We start from the raw sequence: 16268 nt of genomic DNA on the forward strand, positions 1-16268 counted from the left end.
TGGCTTGTGTTGACCTAAGACAGTGATAACTTGTAATTTGTTTGAGCCTGACTTTGAGGATGGGTTATAGTATTTTTTTAGGAAAAATGAACATTTATATTTGGAAGAAACAATAATATTTTAAACTGTATGTATATAAATCTTTTTACAGTTTTGAACATATATAACATTTACTTATAGTAAAAAATAGATATCTTTTACTATTATTATTACTTTGAAGTTAAAGCAGTAGATCTTGGCAGGCAGCCTAAACAGGCAGTATTGTAGAGATTTAAATAACTTTAAGAATAGGGGGGCCTGGGTGGCTCAGTTGGTTAAGCGGCCGACTTAAGCCTAGGTCATGATCTCGCTGTTCCCGAGTTACAGCCCCGCGTTGGGCTCTGTGCTGACAGCTCAGATCTTGGATCCTGTTTCAGATTCCCTGCCCTCTCTGTGTCCCTACCCCTCTCATGCTCTCTCTCAAAAATAAATAAACATTAAAAAAAATTTAAATAACTTTAAAGAATCTATTTTACGGATACTTTATCGTAATTATTTTTTTAAACTAACGATAAGGAAACAAAAGCAATTATTATATTTTTGAAGTTTATTTGTTTTGAGAGAGAGAGAGAGAGAGACAGTGTGAGTGGGGGGAGTGGCAGCGATAGAGGGAGAGAGAGAATCCTAAGCAGGCTCCACACTGCCTGCACAAAGCCCCATGTGGAGCTTGAACTCATAAAACCACGAGATCATGACCTGAGCTGAGACCAAGAGTCAGACTCTTAACTCACTGAGCCACCCAGGTGCCTGAGTGAAGCAAAAGCAATTAAAGAAAGTTCCTGAAGTGCCATTATTCATAGTCACCTTGGTGTTACATATATGATCTGAATATTTGATGCTTGATATTCATCAGCTGAGGAGAATTCATATCCTACCTCCCTCCCTGCTCCCTTGAATTATTGAACCGTCTTCTGAAATATTTCTCTAAATGTAAGTAGAAGTCTTACTTTAGCATATATGTGTATTAATTTTGAGTTTTGTCGCATTTTTACTCTATATTCTATACAGTGTTTGTTCTAAGATACAAAAACATAATTTGATAATGAGAATCCCTAAGTAAATAGATAGTAAGGAAAATTCTTTTGTATAGAAACCTATTAGATCTCCATTATAACAGTACTTGAAAGAGAAGAAATGTTTCCATGAGTGTAAAAAAGGGAAGGGAGCTAGTATATAGTATTATATTTTTCATATAATCGTAAATTTTTCATATGTGAATGTTTCTATATGAACACGATCATTCAGATGAAAGAATTTTTATATATAAAATTTCATTTGAGCATTGTTATAAAGAAATTTGTAACTTTTTGTTATCCAACAAATGTAATTATATGTAGGATAGTACCTGCTATCAGTTCTAGGATTGTGTTGATCTGCCTAACTGATTCTGTAGATCAGGGGATTGGCAAAACTTTTCTATAAGGGCCAAATAGTAAATATTTTAGACGTGTGGGCTGTGTGGGGCCTCTGTTAAATTTTTTTTCTTTCTTTTTGAAGCAATCCTTAAAAAATGTAAAAATTATTTTATGTTTTATGGCCTGTAAAACAGTTCAGAGACGGTTATTTGGCTTACAGGTTATAGTTTGCCAATCCTACAGATGAATGAAACTTAATCATTCAAGTGTCATTTAAAATTTTAGGGGCTCCGGGGTGCCTCAGTCGGTTAAGCATCCAACTTTGGCTCAGGTCATGGACTCACATGAACTCGCGGTTTGTGAGTTCGAACCCTGCATCGGGCCCCGTGCTGACAGCTTGGAGCTCGGACCCCGGAGCCTGCCTCTCTCTCTCTCTCCCCTTCCCCTGCTCATGCTCTATCTCTCTCTGTCTCTCAAAAATAAATAAATGTTAAAAAAAAAATTAAAAAATATTTATATTAACCACTTTACTGGAAACCTTTTTCAAATCTTTTATAAACTTGGATGCTTTTTATTATGGAAAATTTCAAATATATACAAAAATAGAATATGGTATCACAGATCCTTATATCACCAAACTTTAAAAACTACCAACATACTGCCAGTTTTATTTCATCTATACGTCTCTCCCTCATTAGTTTGAGTCATTATATAATGACATTCACAAATATTTTCAATATTTTTTGTTATCTTTTTTATCCTTTTGCCAATGCCATACTATCTTGTAAGTCTTGAAGGCAGGTAATGCAAATCCTCCAACTTTTGTCTTCTTCTTTGTGTGTGTGTGTGTGTGTGTGTGTGTGTGTGTGTGTGTATGTGTGTTCTTGTTTTTTTGCCTTTCAAATAAAATTTAAAGTTATTTTCTTAGTTTCTAGAAACAAGCCTGCTAGGTCTGGTCTTGTCTCTTTTCTCTCTTCCCTTTTCTTTCTTTCTTTCTTTCTTTCTTTCTTTCTTTCTTTCTTTCTATTTACTTTTGAGTGACAGAGAGAGAGTATGAGCAGGGGAAGGGCAGAGAGAAGGACACAGACTCTGAAGCAGGCTCCAGGGTCTGAGCTGTCAGCACAGAGCCTGATGCGAGGCTGGAACTCACTGGCTGGGAGATCATGACCTGAGCTGAAGTTGGACACTTAACCGACTGAGCCACCCAGTGCCCCACCCCACCCCCTTTTTTTAATGTTTATTTACTTATTTTGAGAGAGAGAGAGACAGAGGGTGTCAACAGAGGAGGGACAGAGAGGAGAGAGTCACCCAAAGTAGGCTCCAGGCCCCGATGCAGGGCTTGAACCCACAAACCATGAGATCATGACCTGAGCTGAAGTCAGACACTCACCCAACTGAGCCACCTGGCCTCCCATCTTTTCTTTTCTTTTGATTGTACTGACTGTATAGATTAATTTCAGGAGAATTAACGTCTTACTAGTAGTTACTTGATCCGTGGGCATGGTATAGCTCTCCATTTGTTTAGGCTTTTAATTTCTTACATCAATATTTGGTAATTTAAATGTACAAGTTTTATATATCTTTTGGTAAATATATTTCTAAATATTTCTTGTTTTTTGCTGTTATTGATGTTTTTTAAATGCAGATTTCCGATTGTTTTTTGTTAGTACTGATATATATACTAGTATAGTACTATACTAGTAACCTTAGAAACTTAAAACATGAGAAAAAATGCCTTGGCTTGATATATTATGTTAAAAATTCCATTAATCTTGTGGACATGTCTTTGTGGTGTGCTTTATTATCTGTAGGAGTGTTACTCTCTTCTGTTTTCTTATTAAAACTTTGTATGGGAATTGACCAGAATCCTCTTTAGGCATCATTTCTTCAAATTTTTTTTCTTGCCTCTCATTCGCACCTCCTCCCTTTCTGAGATTCCAGTTTTCTGTTAATTTGTATTTAACAAATACAAATACAACTGAGGGATCTTTTCCTGTACCATTTTTATGAGGGTTGGGCAGGCTGGCTTTCCTGGGTTTATGGCTTTAGGACTTGTCTTCTGTTGTTATGTAGTATTTAAGAAATATATTTTCTGAGACCTTTTCTCTCCTTTTATATAGAGTAGGATTTTTTACCCTCTGCAATATTGGCATTTTTGAGTTAGATGACCTTTGCTGTGAGGGATCAACCTATTCAGGGTAAGGTGTTTAGTGGCATTCTGGCCTCTATCTATTAGATACCAGTGATGAACCAATGGCACCTCTCTTCCCCCCAGTTATGGTAACTAAAAATGTTGCTAGGCATTGTCAAATGTCCCCGTGGAGTCAGAATCATTGTAATGCTACACTGTCTTTTCTTTGCCTCTAATGGCTCTTTACTGTTTATTTTAGATTTCTCCTCCTTCCAGTTTCTTGCTTTGTTTTAGAAAGGAGCTTTCACTTTTTTTTTTTTTTTTTTTTTGAGATTTCTGGTATTTCTGTGATCCTCTTACATTTATCTGTGGACTCTTGCATATAGCCTGTGAAACTCTCCCCCAGTTTTGATTGCTGTTCCACTCTGAATTGGATTCCTTAATTTGAGGAAGGGAGCAGGAAGTAGTACCTATGGGCAGTTTGATTTCTGGATGGTCTGGCTTTGGGACTGTCCAAAAATTTTTTTTCCTTTTTTTCTTCTTATTTCTGATACCATGTAGGTCTTGGTACTATTGGTATTTGTTCCCCTCTGCTCATATTTTGGGGTCCATGAGTAATACATAGTCATTGTATTGTATTTGTTCACCATGTTGTATTTTGATTTGGTTTGGTTTGATCTGTTTATTTAATTCTCCTAGTTGCTTTATCTTTTTGGAGGGAAGGTTATTAAAAAGTATTAAAATATTAATGTTAAGGATGTTAATATTATCAAAGTGATATTAAAAAATTATGTCTCTTTCATTGCCAAGTTGCCCAGACTGCCTGTCTTCTTAAAACGTGTAATCTAAACATAATGAAAGGAAATGTTTTGTTTATTCACTCTTTTCTCAGTCTACTTAAAAATTTTTCTTTTCTTTTAATTAAAAAACTTATTTCTAGTTGAAGGATAGCTGATATTATATTAATTTTAGGTGTACAACATAGTGATTTGACAATTGTATATATTAGGAAATGCTCACCACAATAAGTATAATTACTGTCACCATACACAATTATTGTAATACTACTGACAATATTTCCTGTGCTGTACCTTTCATTTCTGTAACTTGTTTATTTTGTAACTGAAAGTTTGTACCTCTTTTTTTTATTAAATGTTGTATCTTAATGTTTATTTTTGAGAGAGAGAGAGAGCATGTGTGTGTGTGTGTGTGTGAGCACGGGAAGGGCAGAGAGAGAGGGAGCCACACAATCCAAAGTAGGCTCCAGGTTCTGAGCTGTCAGCACAGAGCCTGATGCAGGGCTGAAACCCACAAACCGTGAGATTATGACCTGAGCTGAAGTTGGACGCTTAACCGATTGAGCCACCCAGGCACCCCTGAAACTTTGTACCTCTTAATCCCCTTCACTTATTTTGCCTATTCCCTCACCTTCTCCTGACAACTACCATTTTGTTCTCTGTATATTTGAATCTATTTCCTTTTTTTGTTTTGTTCATTTTAAGAAAACATTTTAAATGATGGGTGGACTTGTGCCTGGACTCTGAGGAAGGCCTAGAGAAGGAGAGGCTGAAAATGCAAGAGAAAGATGAAAAACAGATGGAAATATTTGTGCTCTGGAGTGACCAGAAGGCTTGGATACCAAAGTATTGGTAGAGGGATGAACTTTGAATAGGGGAAGAGAACAGTTTGTCTGACAGAAGAGGGAAGGAGATGAGATTTTATTTTATTTAGATATGTTAGTTTGCAAAAGGTTGCAGTTAGGAAACTGAGGAATGTCACATCTGGTATTTTCAATTTGCGTAGTAAACTTTATGTAAAGTTATTTGCTAAAGAAAATGAAGTAAGTATAGGGGACTTGAGGAAAGTAGTAAAGATTTAAAATGGTGATGGTGTAAAATGAGAACAAAATCTAACCAGAGGCATGGGTGTCTCAGTGACGGTAAGGACCAACCCTGGGCTAGACCTTAAAATATAAATTTGAAAGATGCCAATTTTGTGATGTAAATATTTTTTTCAGCTTCATGTTAGCAACTGAGATGTAAGAGCTTAGAAGGTGGTTGTTTGTTTAGACCTAAGATTAGCATTTTGCAGGACAGGAGTCAGAGCTTCACACGGGAATAATGTTAAGGCATGATAAAAGAGTGGTTCAAGGGATGCACTCTGGGGTATAGACTGGGTAGGGAAGGAAATCACACCATTCAGGTGTTGATGAGCTCGGAGAAAAGAAAGGATTCAGTGGAATCCAGGTCTATTAAATTTCAGAGCTAGAGAAATTCTGTTTTATTGTAAAGACCATGTTATGGCTGTGGGATTGTAAAGCTGGGAAAAAATGTTGAAGAAAGTTCAGAAATGGTGGGAGTATGTTGTGATACGTAGCACATTGTAGATGAGGAAATTACCTGTGATGATGGCAAGAGTTGGGTTGAAGGGGGAAGTGTGAATCAAATAGGTAGATAAACAAGAATATCTAACTGTAGATGGCAACAAAAAGACAGGGTTCAGGCCAGTATTGTAAGAATGGGGAATAAGGGTAGTTTGCATGAAAAAAGACAACCGGGGGCTTCTAAAGTTTGTTAGTGTTTGTTATTGGTGGTATAAATATCAGGGGTTGGGCAAAACTTGTTTTTTAAAGGGACAGACAGTAAATGTCTTATACTTTGCCACTCACATGTTTCTGTTGCTTATTTTTATTTATCTGTTTGTTTATATAACCCTTTAAAAATGTAAAAACCATTCTTCGCTCATGTGCCTTCCCAAAACAGGCCGCAACCAAAGATTATAGTTTGCTGTCCCGTGGATTATATTCTTTAAGAATTATCTGTGACCAGTTGTACTTTTTTGTGATCAACCAATGATACTTTACTTGGGAAAAGTTTGTAACTATTTTATTTACTAAGTAACTATCATTACTTGAGTGACAGTAGTTTTGGAAAGGGTAAGGAGATCATATGTATTCGTTTTAAAGATACCGTTGGTAGTGTTGTTTTACACTTCTTAGTATGGTAATTACGTTTACGTTTCTGAACAAAATTTTTACTTTTTGTTGTGGTGGATTCAAGTTGAGTCAGCAGATACTGGAGTTATTTGAAGCATGTCAGCAGCAAGTAAGTGATTTAAAGAAGAAAGAACTGTGTCGAACACAGCTGCAGAGAGAAATTCAGCTCTTATTTCCACGTATGTTTTCCTATTTTGCATGCCCTTTACATATATATGTTCCTATTTAAAATTTTAAATAATACTTTATAATCTGTTCTATTTCTCTAGAAAGCAGACTTTTTTTGGTTGGGTCCTCTTTAAATGGATTTGGTACTCGGAGCAGTGATGGTGATTTATGCCTAGTTGTTAAAGAGGAACCAGTAAGTAATGAAACATTTATTTCAAGTGTTAAATTTCATATAAAAATCATTGAAGAAAATAACTTGTTTTAATTGGTTCTTTGGATTTGCTGTTCATAGTAATTCAGGAAAACCCAGGAAATGCTTCTTTCTCTTTTAAGGCATATGCACACGCACACATAAGCATAACGGGGATTTTAGCATTAATTTATTTTTAAGTTGTTAAAGTGAGATGGCTTCACTGTGTTTTTAAAGAGCTCTACCTCTGTTTGCTTGGATTGGATATGTTGCCAAGATGCAACAGACATGAAGAGACTGTGTCCGTATTATCTTGATATAGTAAAACCTTGGATTGTGAGTAACTTGTTCTGCGAGTGTTCTGCAAGATGAACAAACATTTATTTAAAAAAAAATTTTTTTAATGTTTATTTATTTTTGAGATAGAGACACAGCATGAGTGGATGAGGGTAGAGAGAGAGAGGGAGACGCAGAATCCAAAGTGGGCTCCAGACTCTGAGCTGTCAGTACAGAGCCCGACGCGAGGCTCAAACTCACGAGCTGTGAGATCATGACCTGAGCCAAAGTTGGACACTTAACTGACTGATCCACCCAGGTGCCCTGATGAACAAACATTTCTAATAAATTTTAACTTGATTAACTAGTGAGGTCTTGCAATACTTGTAGTATGTGACACCAAATGTCACGTGATCACAAATGAGCCAATGGTTCTTGAAATTCGCTTTGACATACAAGTGCTTTGGATTACAAGCATGTTTTTAGAATGAATTATGTTTGCAAACCAGAGTTTTACCGTACTTCCTTTCCATTTAAATTATCAATGATTCTTCTTTTAATCTTTTCTCCCCCCTTGAAAATGCTACGGGGTTTGGAGTTCTTATTTTGTGAATACAAAAAGGGATTTCACTGACATTTAAAATATTTTTTAAATATTTTGGCTTGTTTCTTTTTATTTTTGTTTAGTAACCAAATTTTGTTATTTAGTATTATGTTTGTTTGAGTTTCCTGTTAACTGATACTCTTGTGTGTCCTTAATACAACAGTAATCGGTGTTCACTAAGCTGACTTGAGGCAGTCTCTTTAATATGCTGAAGTCTCTTCTGAATTACCCAAGATTAATTTCAGTATAATTTTAATGTGCGTTATTATATTCTGCCTCTTTAAAAATACAAAAATACCTACTGAATGGTAATATATATTTTTATTTTATTATTTCGCTAATAAAATTGGCTTATAATTACTGCAAATCAGAAAGAGATTTATTCCAGGAAAGAAACTCTGACACTTTTCTATGCTTTGCAATCATATAAAGGAAAAAAAAAAACCCCTCAGAAATAATAAACATAGTGAAGAATACTAGAGTTTTAATTAAATCTCTCATGCAGCTAGACTCTTTTCAGCCATATCACACCAATCCTCCGTCTTGTTCATATGTTTGTGTTGTGTTGTCAGAACTTGTCCTTAAAGCAGCTCACAATGTAGATAGGGAAATAAAACATGTTACAGAAAGTTAAAATTCTGTTTGTTTTTCTAGGAGAGGATTACTTTATGTGCATTTTTACTAAAGTAAGAAAATGACATAAGAATTTTGATATTTTTTAAATTTTGCTTTAAGTTTATAATTAGGAATTGATTTAGGAATGTTGATGTGAAAGCATAAAAGTTGACATTTTCTACAACATAATTTAGTGCATATTGAAAAGTAACTTGAAAGAAAAGTATGCTTTTTCTCTTTGTTGAGAAACATTAAGAAAATAAAACATTGAATTTAGAAGATAGTGAAAAAACACTTTATTTTTAACTTTTCAGTGTTTTTTTCAGGTCAATCAGAAGACTGAAGCACGGCATATACTCACCTTAGTCCATAAACACTTCTGTACCAGACTTTGTAAGTCTCATATGCCTCAAGTTCGTATGTCATCTGACATAACTATTTAATATGTCTTAATATGTCTCTTACTTTGTTTTCTGATAAGAATTGTTTATTTTCTGGTCAGGATAGGCATAATGTGGATCCTTTTTTCCCAAATGAATTTGTTTTTAACTTGATTAAAAAGAGAACAATTCTTTATTGAGATAATCCCACTACATGCACTGGGGAATTCAAATGTATATAAGCTTCATTTCTTTTTCTCAAAAGATTATAGGCTGTTAGGGAAGCTACAGCATTAAATGAATAGCTGTAGTGTATAGTGTCTGTGAAAAGCCAAGAGAGTGATACAGATAAAGTCTTATGGGTATTCATGTGAGGGAGTGAGAATTTCATCTGTTTCACAGTGACATGCAATTTATGACATCACATTTTAAAAATATCACTGAACATGAAGCCCAAGTGAATTATTCCAACAGAAAGCAAATTATTGACTTAGGCCACTGTATTATAAGATTTTATTCTTTGAATAACCTATCTAAGTAGATTTAATCCACATGTGTTAAGCCATCATAATTTATTTTAAACTTCCACAGAATATTGTAGGTTGTTGAAGTCACACTCGCCACGTGATGTTGGAAAGAGATGTGTTCATTTATTCAGCCAGATAGTACTTATGTGTCAGGCTTTGAACTGGCAAATTCAAAGTCAAGTGACCTGTTACTGCCCATGAGCAAGTTATATCTGTTGTTGGGTAGAAATCAAGTGATTTATTTTAGTGGACTTAAGTTTTCACATCTGTAAAATAAAGGAGTAATTCATATCTTAAGTAGATTTTTAATAGCTATTATTAACGTCAAATACTAAAAATGGAGGGAACCTTAGAGATCATTTAATTCAAAGGTATTTTTGGTTGTTATTTTTCATAGTTAAGGAGAATGGTGATGAGTGGATTCAGTAATTTGCCTGAGGAGTGTAGTTTGTTTTTTGGTGTCACAACCTGTACCTGGAACTTGAAACTTTTAACTCTTATTTTTCATTAAGCCTCATTGAATTCCTGCCTACAAATTCTGTTTGAAGCTTGACATATTTTATGATTTTGGTGGTAAAAGCATTATAACGGGAAAATTTTTTAAGTCTGGTATTATGTTTTTCTTTATAACATTAGGAAACTGCTCCTTTGGGAAGAGTTGGCAGTTTCTTTTTTACATATTTCTGTATTTTCCTAATTTTCTATAATGAACATGTATTATTTTCAAAAAATATTTTTGTGCTTAATGGAGTAAAAAATATGTATACATGTATTCTTCCTCTTAGGGATCATATTTATTTAAATGTATCACTATCCCATGTATCATGTTGCAGGCATTTCCACATTTGAGACTCTTTGTAAATATGATATTTATGGCTGCTATAAGATTCTGCCTTATGCTATAACAGAAATGAGCTATGCTTCTGCCAGCCTAGATATTTTTCCTGCTTATAATGCTCTGATGAATTTCTTTATAATTATTACTAGATATTAGACCACATTTCTGAATTTTAATATAAAGCCCTCTAAATGGTATTGAAATTTTCAGTCTTAGAAGAATTTGATAATGTCCTTTCTTTGCATCTTAAAAGACTGTGTTTTCATAAACTGTTTTAGCTTAGTAAGAAACCACTTTTTAAAAATATACATTGGAACACTATGAATTTGAGAAATATTTACAGATATTCATATTTTGTCCTTCAGCTGGCTACATAGAGAGACCTCAGTTGATTCGAGCAAAAGTGCCAATTGTGAAGTTCAGGGATAAAGTCAGGTAAGTAATTATTGAATTTTCCTTTTTCAGTTATTTTAGATCATTTTTACATATTCTTTCGATGTAGATAGTTAAGTGTATGCTACAGCATAATAGCTTATCTTCATCAGTTTTTAAAACTTCCTTGATTTGTCTTGGAGATGATTTTTTAGAATAGTCTGAGCAATTCTTTATGCTTAACTGTGCTTAGTTATTTTGCTTGGTATTTCGAGTGTTTAAAACTATCCATTTTAAAGAATATGTATATTTACATTTCACATTTTTAAATTATCTCTTGCCTTTTGGAAATGTAATATACTCTTTAGAACATATCTTAATTGATGAGATTTGATGTATGTTTATATCAAGGGAGTTGTTATAATTATATCTATCTGTACACTCTACCAGCCTGGGTTCTGAATTTCTTATGGGCATTGGGATTGGAATCTTTTATACAATATCTGAATATAAAATGTAAATAGGTGTTGACTGTTATATTGGTTAAAAAAAATTTGTTGTTCCCTAAAAATAGATAAGATTGTGATAAATTAGGTTTTCTAGCCCAGTTTTATAAAATACTGAAATGGTTTACCTAAATGTAAGTGTAAAGTGTAAATATATATACATAAGTGATCCTCATTATTCATGGATTCTTTATTTATGAATTTGCCTACATGATGATTTTTATTTTGTAACCCCCCAAATTAATATTTCTAGCACTTTCATAGTCATTTGTAGACATTTGCAAAGTGGAGAAAATTCTGAATCACTAACTGAGATTAAATAATGTGACATTCTGCCTTCCTGTTTCTTCTCTTATGTATAAACAATTATTCTTTGCAGAGTCCATTTCCATGTTTTTTGTATTTTGTTGCTTTATATAGGTGACTTTGCTCTTTTAAATGGCCCCCAAGCATAGTGCTGAGTTACTATGTATTGTTTCTGTGTACAAAGCTGTGATGTGCCTCATGGAGAAAAAACTTGTATTTGATATGCTTTGTTCATGCATGAGTTACAGTGTGCTTGGCCATGAGTTCATTATCAATGAATGGGGTGTCCTTAAATGGAAACACATAAAACAAAGTTATGTAGGGGCGCCTGGGTGGCTCAGTCGGTTAAGTGTCTGAGTTCAGCTCAGGCCATGATCTCGTGGTTTGTGAATTTGAGTCCTGCGTTGGGCTCTGTGCTGACAGCTCAGAGCCTGGAGCCTGCTTCGGATTCTGTGTGTGTCTCTCTCTCTCTGTCCCTCCCCAGCTCGTGCTCTCTCTCTCTGTCAAAAATAAATAAACATTAAAAAAATATTAAAAAAACAAACAAAACAAAGTTATGTATTAATCAGTTGATGAAAATGTTTTGACTGAAAGCTTGTGGGAACCTAACCCTTTGTTTCCACTGTTTTCATTGACTTTATAGAAAATAAATACTGCAAATGACTAGAATTGACTGAATATATATATTTTAAACAAATCCTTAGATATATGCCTGGTTCAAACCTTCTCCTCCATTCATTTAAATATCCGTCCAATCTATAAGTATTTGAATTTTTTTCAAATAACTAATGGTAGTTTTCTTTAAAAAAAAATTTTTTTTTTGATGTTTATTTATTTTTGAAGGAAAGAGAGACAGAGTGTGAGTCAGGGAGGGGCAGAGAGAGAGGGAGACACAGAATCTGAAGGAGGCTCCAGGGTCAGCTGTCAACACTGAGCCCGACGACACGTGGCTCAAACTCAGAAACCGCGAGATCATGACTTCTGCTGAAGTCAGACACTTAACCGACTGAGCCACCTAGGCGCCCCAATGGTAGAGTTTTCTAAAACACTTTATGGGAGATAAACTAAACACAAATAAAATTATTAGCTTTTTATAATTATTTTTTAAAATACATGGTTGTGGGGCCCCTGGGTGGCTCAGTCCATTAAGCATCTGACTCTTGATTTTAGCTCAGGATGATCTCACGGTTCATGAGTTTGAGCCCTGCATTGGGCTCTGTGCTAACAGTGAGAAGCCTGCTTTGGATTCTTTCCCTCTCCCTCTCTGTCCCTCCCCAACTCGTACTCCTACCCCCTCTCTCAAAACAAATAAATAAAAAAAAAAAGTAAAACCCACGGTTGTATTTTTTTTTTTATGTTTAAATTTTAATTACAGTGTTTTTAACATACAGTTATATTACTTTCAGGTATACAATGTAGTGATTCAACAATTCTGTACATTACTCAGTGCTCATTGTAATAATCCCCTTCACCTATTTAATCCCTTTCACCTTCTTTAATCCCCATCACCTATTTCAGTCATCCCCCTACCTATCTCCTCTCTGGTAACCATCTGTTTGTTCTCTATAGTTAAGAGTCTGTTTTTTGGTTTACCTCTCTTTTTTTTTTCTCTTTATTTATATATTTTTTAATTCCACATTAGTGAAATCATACGGTATTTGTCTTTCACTGACTTAATTCACTTAGCATTATACTCTAGCGCTATCCATGTTGTTGCAAATGGTAAGATTTCATTCATTTTTATGGAAGAATAATATTCCACTTGTATGCGTGTGTGCATATGTTTATATATATCACATCTTTCTCCATTGATGGACATTTATTTGTGTATCTTTGTCTTTGATGGATATTTGGGCTGCTTCCATAACTTGCCTATTGTAAATAATGCTGCAGTTATCATAGAGGTGCATATTTCCTTTCAAATTAGTGTTTTTGTGTGATTTGGGTAAATATGCAGTAGTGCAATGACTGGATTATATGTTAATCCTATTTTTATTTTTTGAAGAATGTTTATACTGTTTTCCACAGTGACTACACTAGTTTGCATTCCTACTAGCAGGACACAAGAGGTTTTTTTTTTTCCTCCACATCCTTGCCAACACTTATTATTTCTTGTTTTTTATTTTAGCCGTTCTGACTGGTGTGGTTTTGATTTGCATTTCCCTGAAGATGAGTGATACTGAGCATCTTTGTCTACACATGTAGAAAAATGTTGCTATGCCAAATTTCTGAGAAATTACTGCCTGTGCTCTCTTCTAGGATTTTTATGGTTTCAGGTCTCACGTTTAGGTCTTTAATCCATTTTGAGTTTATTTTTGTATATGGTGTAAGAAAGAGGTCCAGTTTCATTCTTTTGCATGTAGCTGTTCAGTTTTCCCACTACCATTTGTTGAAGAGACTGTCTTTATTTCGTTGCATATTCTTGCCTCTTTGGTTGAAGTTCAGTTGACCATATAATCCTGGGTTTGTTTCTGGGCACTCTGTCCTATTCCATTGATGTATGTGTGTATTTTGTGCCGGTACCATACTGTATTGATAACTAGAGCTTCGTAGTGTAACTTGCAATCTGGAATTATGATACCTCCAGCTTTGTTTTTCTTTTTTGAGAATGTTTTGGGTATTTGAGGTCTTTTGTAGCTTTATACAGATTTTAGGATTATTTGTTCTAGTTCTGTGAAAAATGCTGTTGTTTTTGTTTTGTTTTGTTTTTTAGTTTATTTTGAGAGAGAGAGAGAGGGCCAGAGAGAGAGAGAGAGGGGGAGAGAATCCCAAGCAGCCTCCATGCTTCCAATGCAGAGCTTGACTCAGTTCCACAAACCGTGAGATCATGACCTGAGCTGAAATCAAGAGTTGGACAGTCAGCCGACTGAACCACCCAGGCACCCCACTGATTATACTTTGATAGGGATTTCATTAAATCTGTAGATAGATTGTTTTGGGTAGTGTGAACATTTTAAAAATATTTGTTCTTCTAGTCCATGAGCATGGAATGTCTTTACATTTGTCTGTGTTGTCTTCAATTTCTTTCATCATGTTTTATAGTTTTTAGAGTACAAGTTTTTGAACTCTTTGGTTAAGTTTATTCCTAAACATTTTTTCTTTTTGGTGCCGTTGTAAATGTGATTGCTTTTTAAATTTCTTCCTATTGCTTCATTATTAGTGAATAGAAATACAGTGGATTTCTGTATATTGGTTTTGTATCCTGCAACCTTACTGAATTCATTTATCAGTTCCAGTAGTTTTTTGATGGAGTCTTTAGGGTTTTCTCTATATAGTATCATGTCATCTACATAAAAATAATGAAAGTTTTACTTTTTCCTTACCAATTTGGATGCCTCTTATTCCTTTTTCTTGTCTGACTGGTGTAGCTTTGGCTTCCTATACTATGTTGAATAAAAGTGGTGAGAGTGGAGGCGCCTGGGTGGCTCAGTTGGTTAAGCGTTCGACTTTGGCTCAGGTCATGATCTTGTGGCTCGTGAGTTCAAGCCTCGTGTTGGGCTCTGTGCTGACACGTCAGAGCCTGGAGTCTCCTTTGGATTCTGTGTCTCTCTCTCTCTCTGTCTCTCTCAATCTCAAAAATAAATAATAAAACATTAAAAAAAAAAAAGGTGGTGAGAGTGGACATCCTTGTTTTGTTCCTGATCTTAGGGGGAAAGCTCTCAGTTTTTCACCTTTGAGTATGATATTAGCTGTGGATATTTCATATACGACCTTAATTACGGTGAGGTATGTTCACTCCAAACCTACTTCGTTGAGGGATTTATCATGCATGTTGTACTTTGTCAAATGCTTTTTCTACACTATTATTTTATTTTATTTTATTTTATTTTATTTTATTTTATTTTATTTTAGAGAGTGAGAGAGCACAAGGTGGGGAGAGGAGCAGAGGGAGGGAGAGGGGGAGAGAGAGGGAGTGGGAAGGGGAGAGGATTTTAAACAGGCTACAGGTTTAGCACAGAGCGCAGTGTGGGGCTTGATCCCATGATCCTGGGATCATGAACTGAACTGAAATCAAGAGTCGGATGCTCAGCTGAGTGACTAGGCACCCCCTTTTCTGCATCTATTGAAATGATCATATGGCTTTTATTCTTAATGTTACGGATGTGATATATCATGTTGATTGATACGCAAATATTGGACCCCACCCTTGCATCCCAGGAATAAATCTCGCTTGATTGTGGTGAATGATTTTTTTTTTTAATGTATTACTGGATTCAGCTTGCTAATATTTTGTTGAGGATTTTTACATCTATGTTCATCAGAGATACTGGCCTATAGTTCTCTTTTTTGTAGTGTCTTTATCTGGTTTTACTATGAGGGTACAATGCAAGTCTCAGAATGAATTTGGAAGCCTTCCCTCTCTTCTATTTTTTGGAATAGTTTGAGAAAAATAGTTATTAACTCTTCTTTGAGTGTTTGGTAGAATTTGCCTGTGAAGCCTTCTGGTACTGGACTTTACTTGTTGGGAATTTTTTGATTACTGATTCAATTTCATTGCTTGTAATGGGTCTGTTCAAATTTTCTATTTCTTCTTGATTCAATTTTGGGAGGTTATATGTTTCTGGGAATTTATCCATTTCTTTTAGGTTTTCCAATTTGTTGGCATATAATTTTTCATAATATTCTCATACAATCCTTTGTGATATTTCTGTGGTGTTGGTTATTTCTCTTCTTTCATTTGGTGATTTTGTTTATTTGAATACTGTTTCTCCCTCTTTTTTTTCTTTCTTTGGATGACACTAGCTAACGGTTCATCACTTTTGTTGATCTTTTAAAAGAACCAGCTCCTGGTTTCACTGATCTGTTCTGTACTTTTTTTAGTTTTTATTTCGTTTATTACTGTTCTAATCTATATTATTTCCTTTCTTCTATTGGTTTTGGGTTTTGTTTGTTCTTCTTTTTGTAACTCTTTTATGTATAAAGTTAGGTTGTTTGAGATTTTTCTTCTTGAGGTAGGTCCATGTTG

General features: G+C 34.8%; 1 protein-coding gene across 2 annotated transcripts in view; it reads left to right on the top strand.

Moving 5' to 3' along the window:
• Positions 1–16268, top strand: part of TENT2 (terminal nucleotidyltransferase 2) — a 71952-nt gene that overhangs the window by 19655 nt on the left and 36029 nt on the right. The window contains exons 6-9 of one of the 2 annotated variants that reach the window (XM_047849115.1): positions 6585–6699; positions 6790–6881; positions 8688–8766; positions 10484–10553. In XM_047849115.1, the coding sequence (XP_047705071.1) occupies positions 6585–6699; positions 6790–6881; positions 8688–8766; positions 10484–10553 (356 nt within the window). The remainder of the gene's footprint in view (positions 1–6584; positions 6700–6789; positions 6882–8687; positions 8767–10483; positions 10554–16268) is intronic. The other variant, XM_047849125.1, reaches the window with a different exon arrangement.

This window comes from Prionailurus viverrinus, chromosome A1, assembly GCF_022837055.1.
Source record: "Prionailurus viverrinus isolate Anna chromosome A1, UM_Priviv_1.0, whole genome shotgun sequence".
NCBI lineage: Eukaryota > Metazoa > Chordata > Mammalia > Carnivora > Felidae > Prionailurus > Prionailurus viverrinus.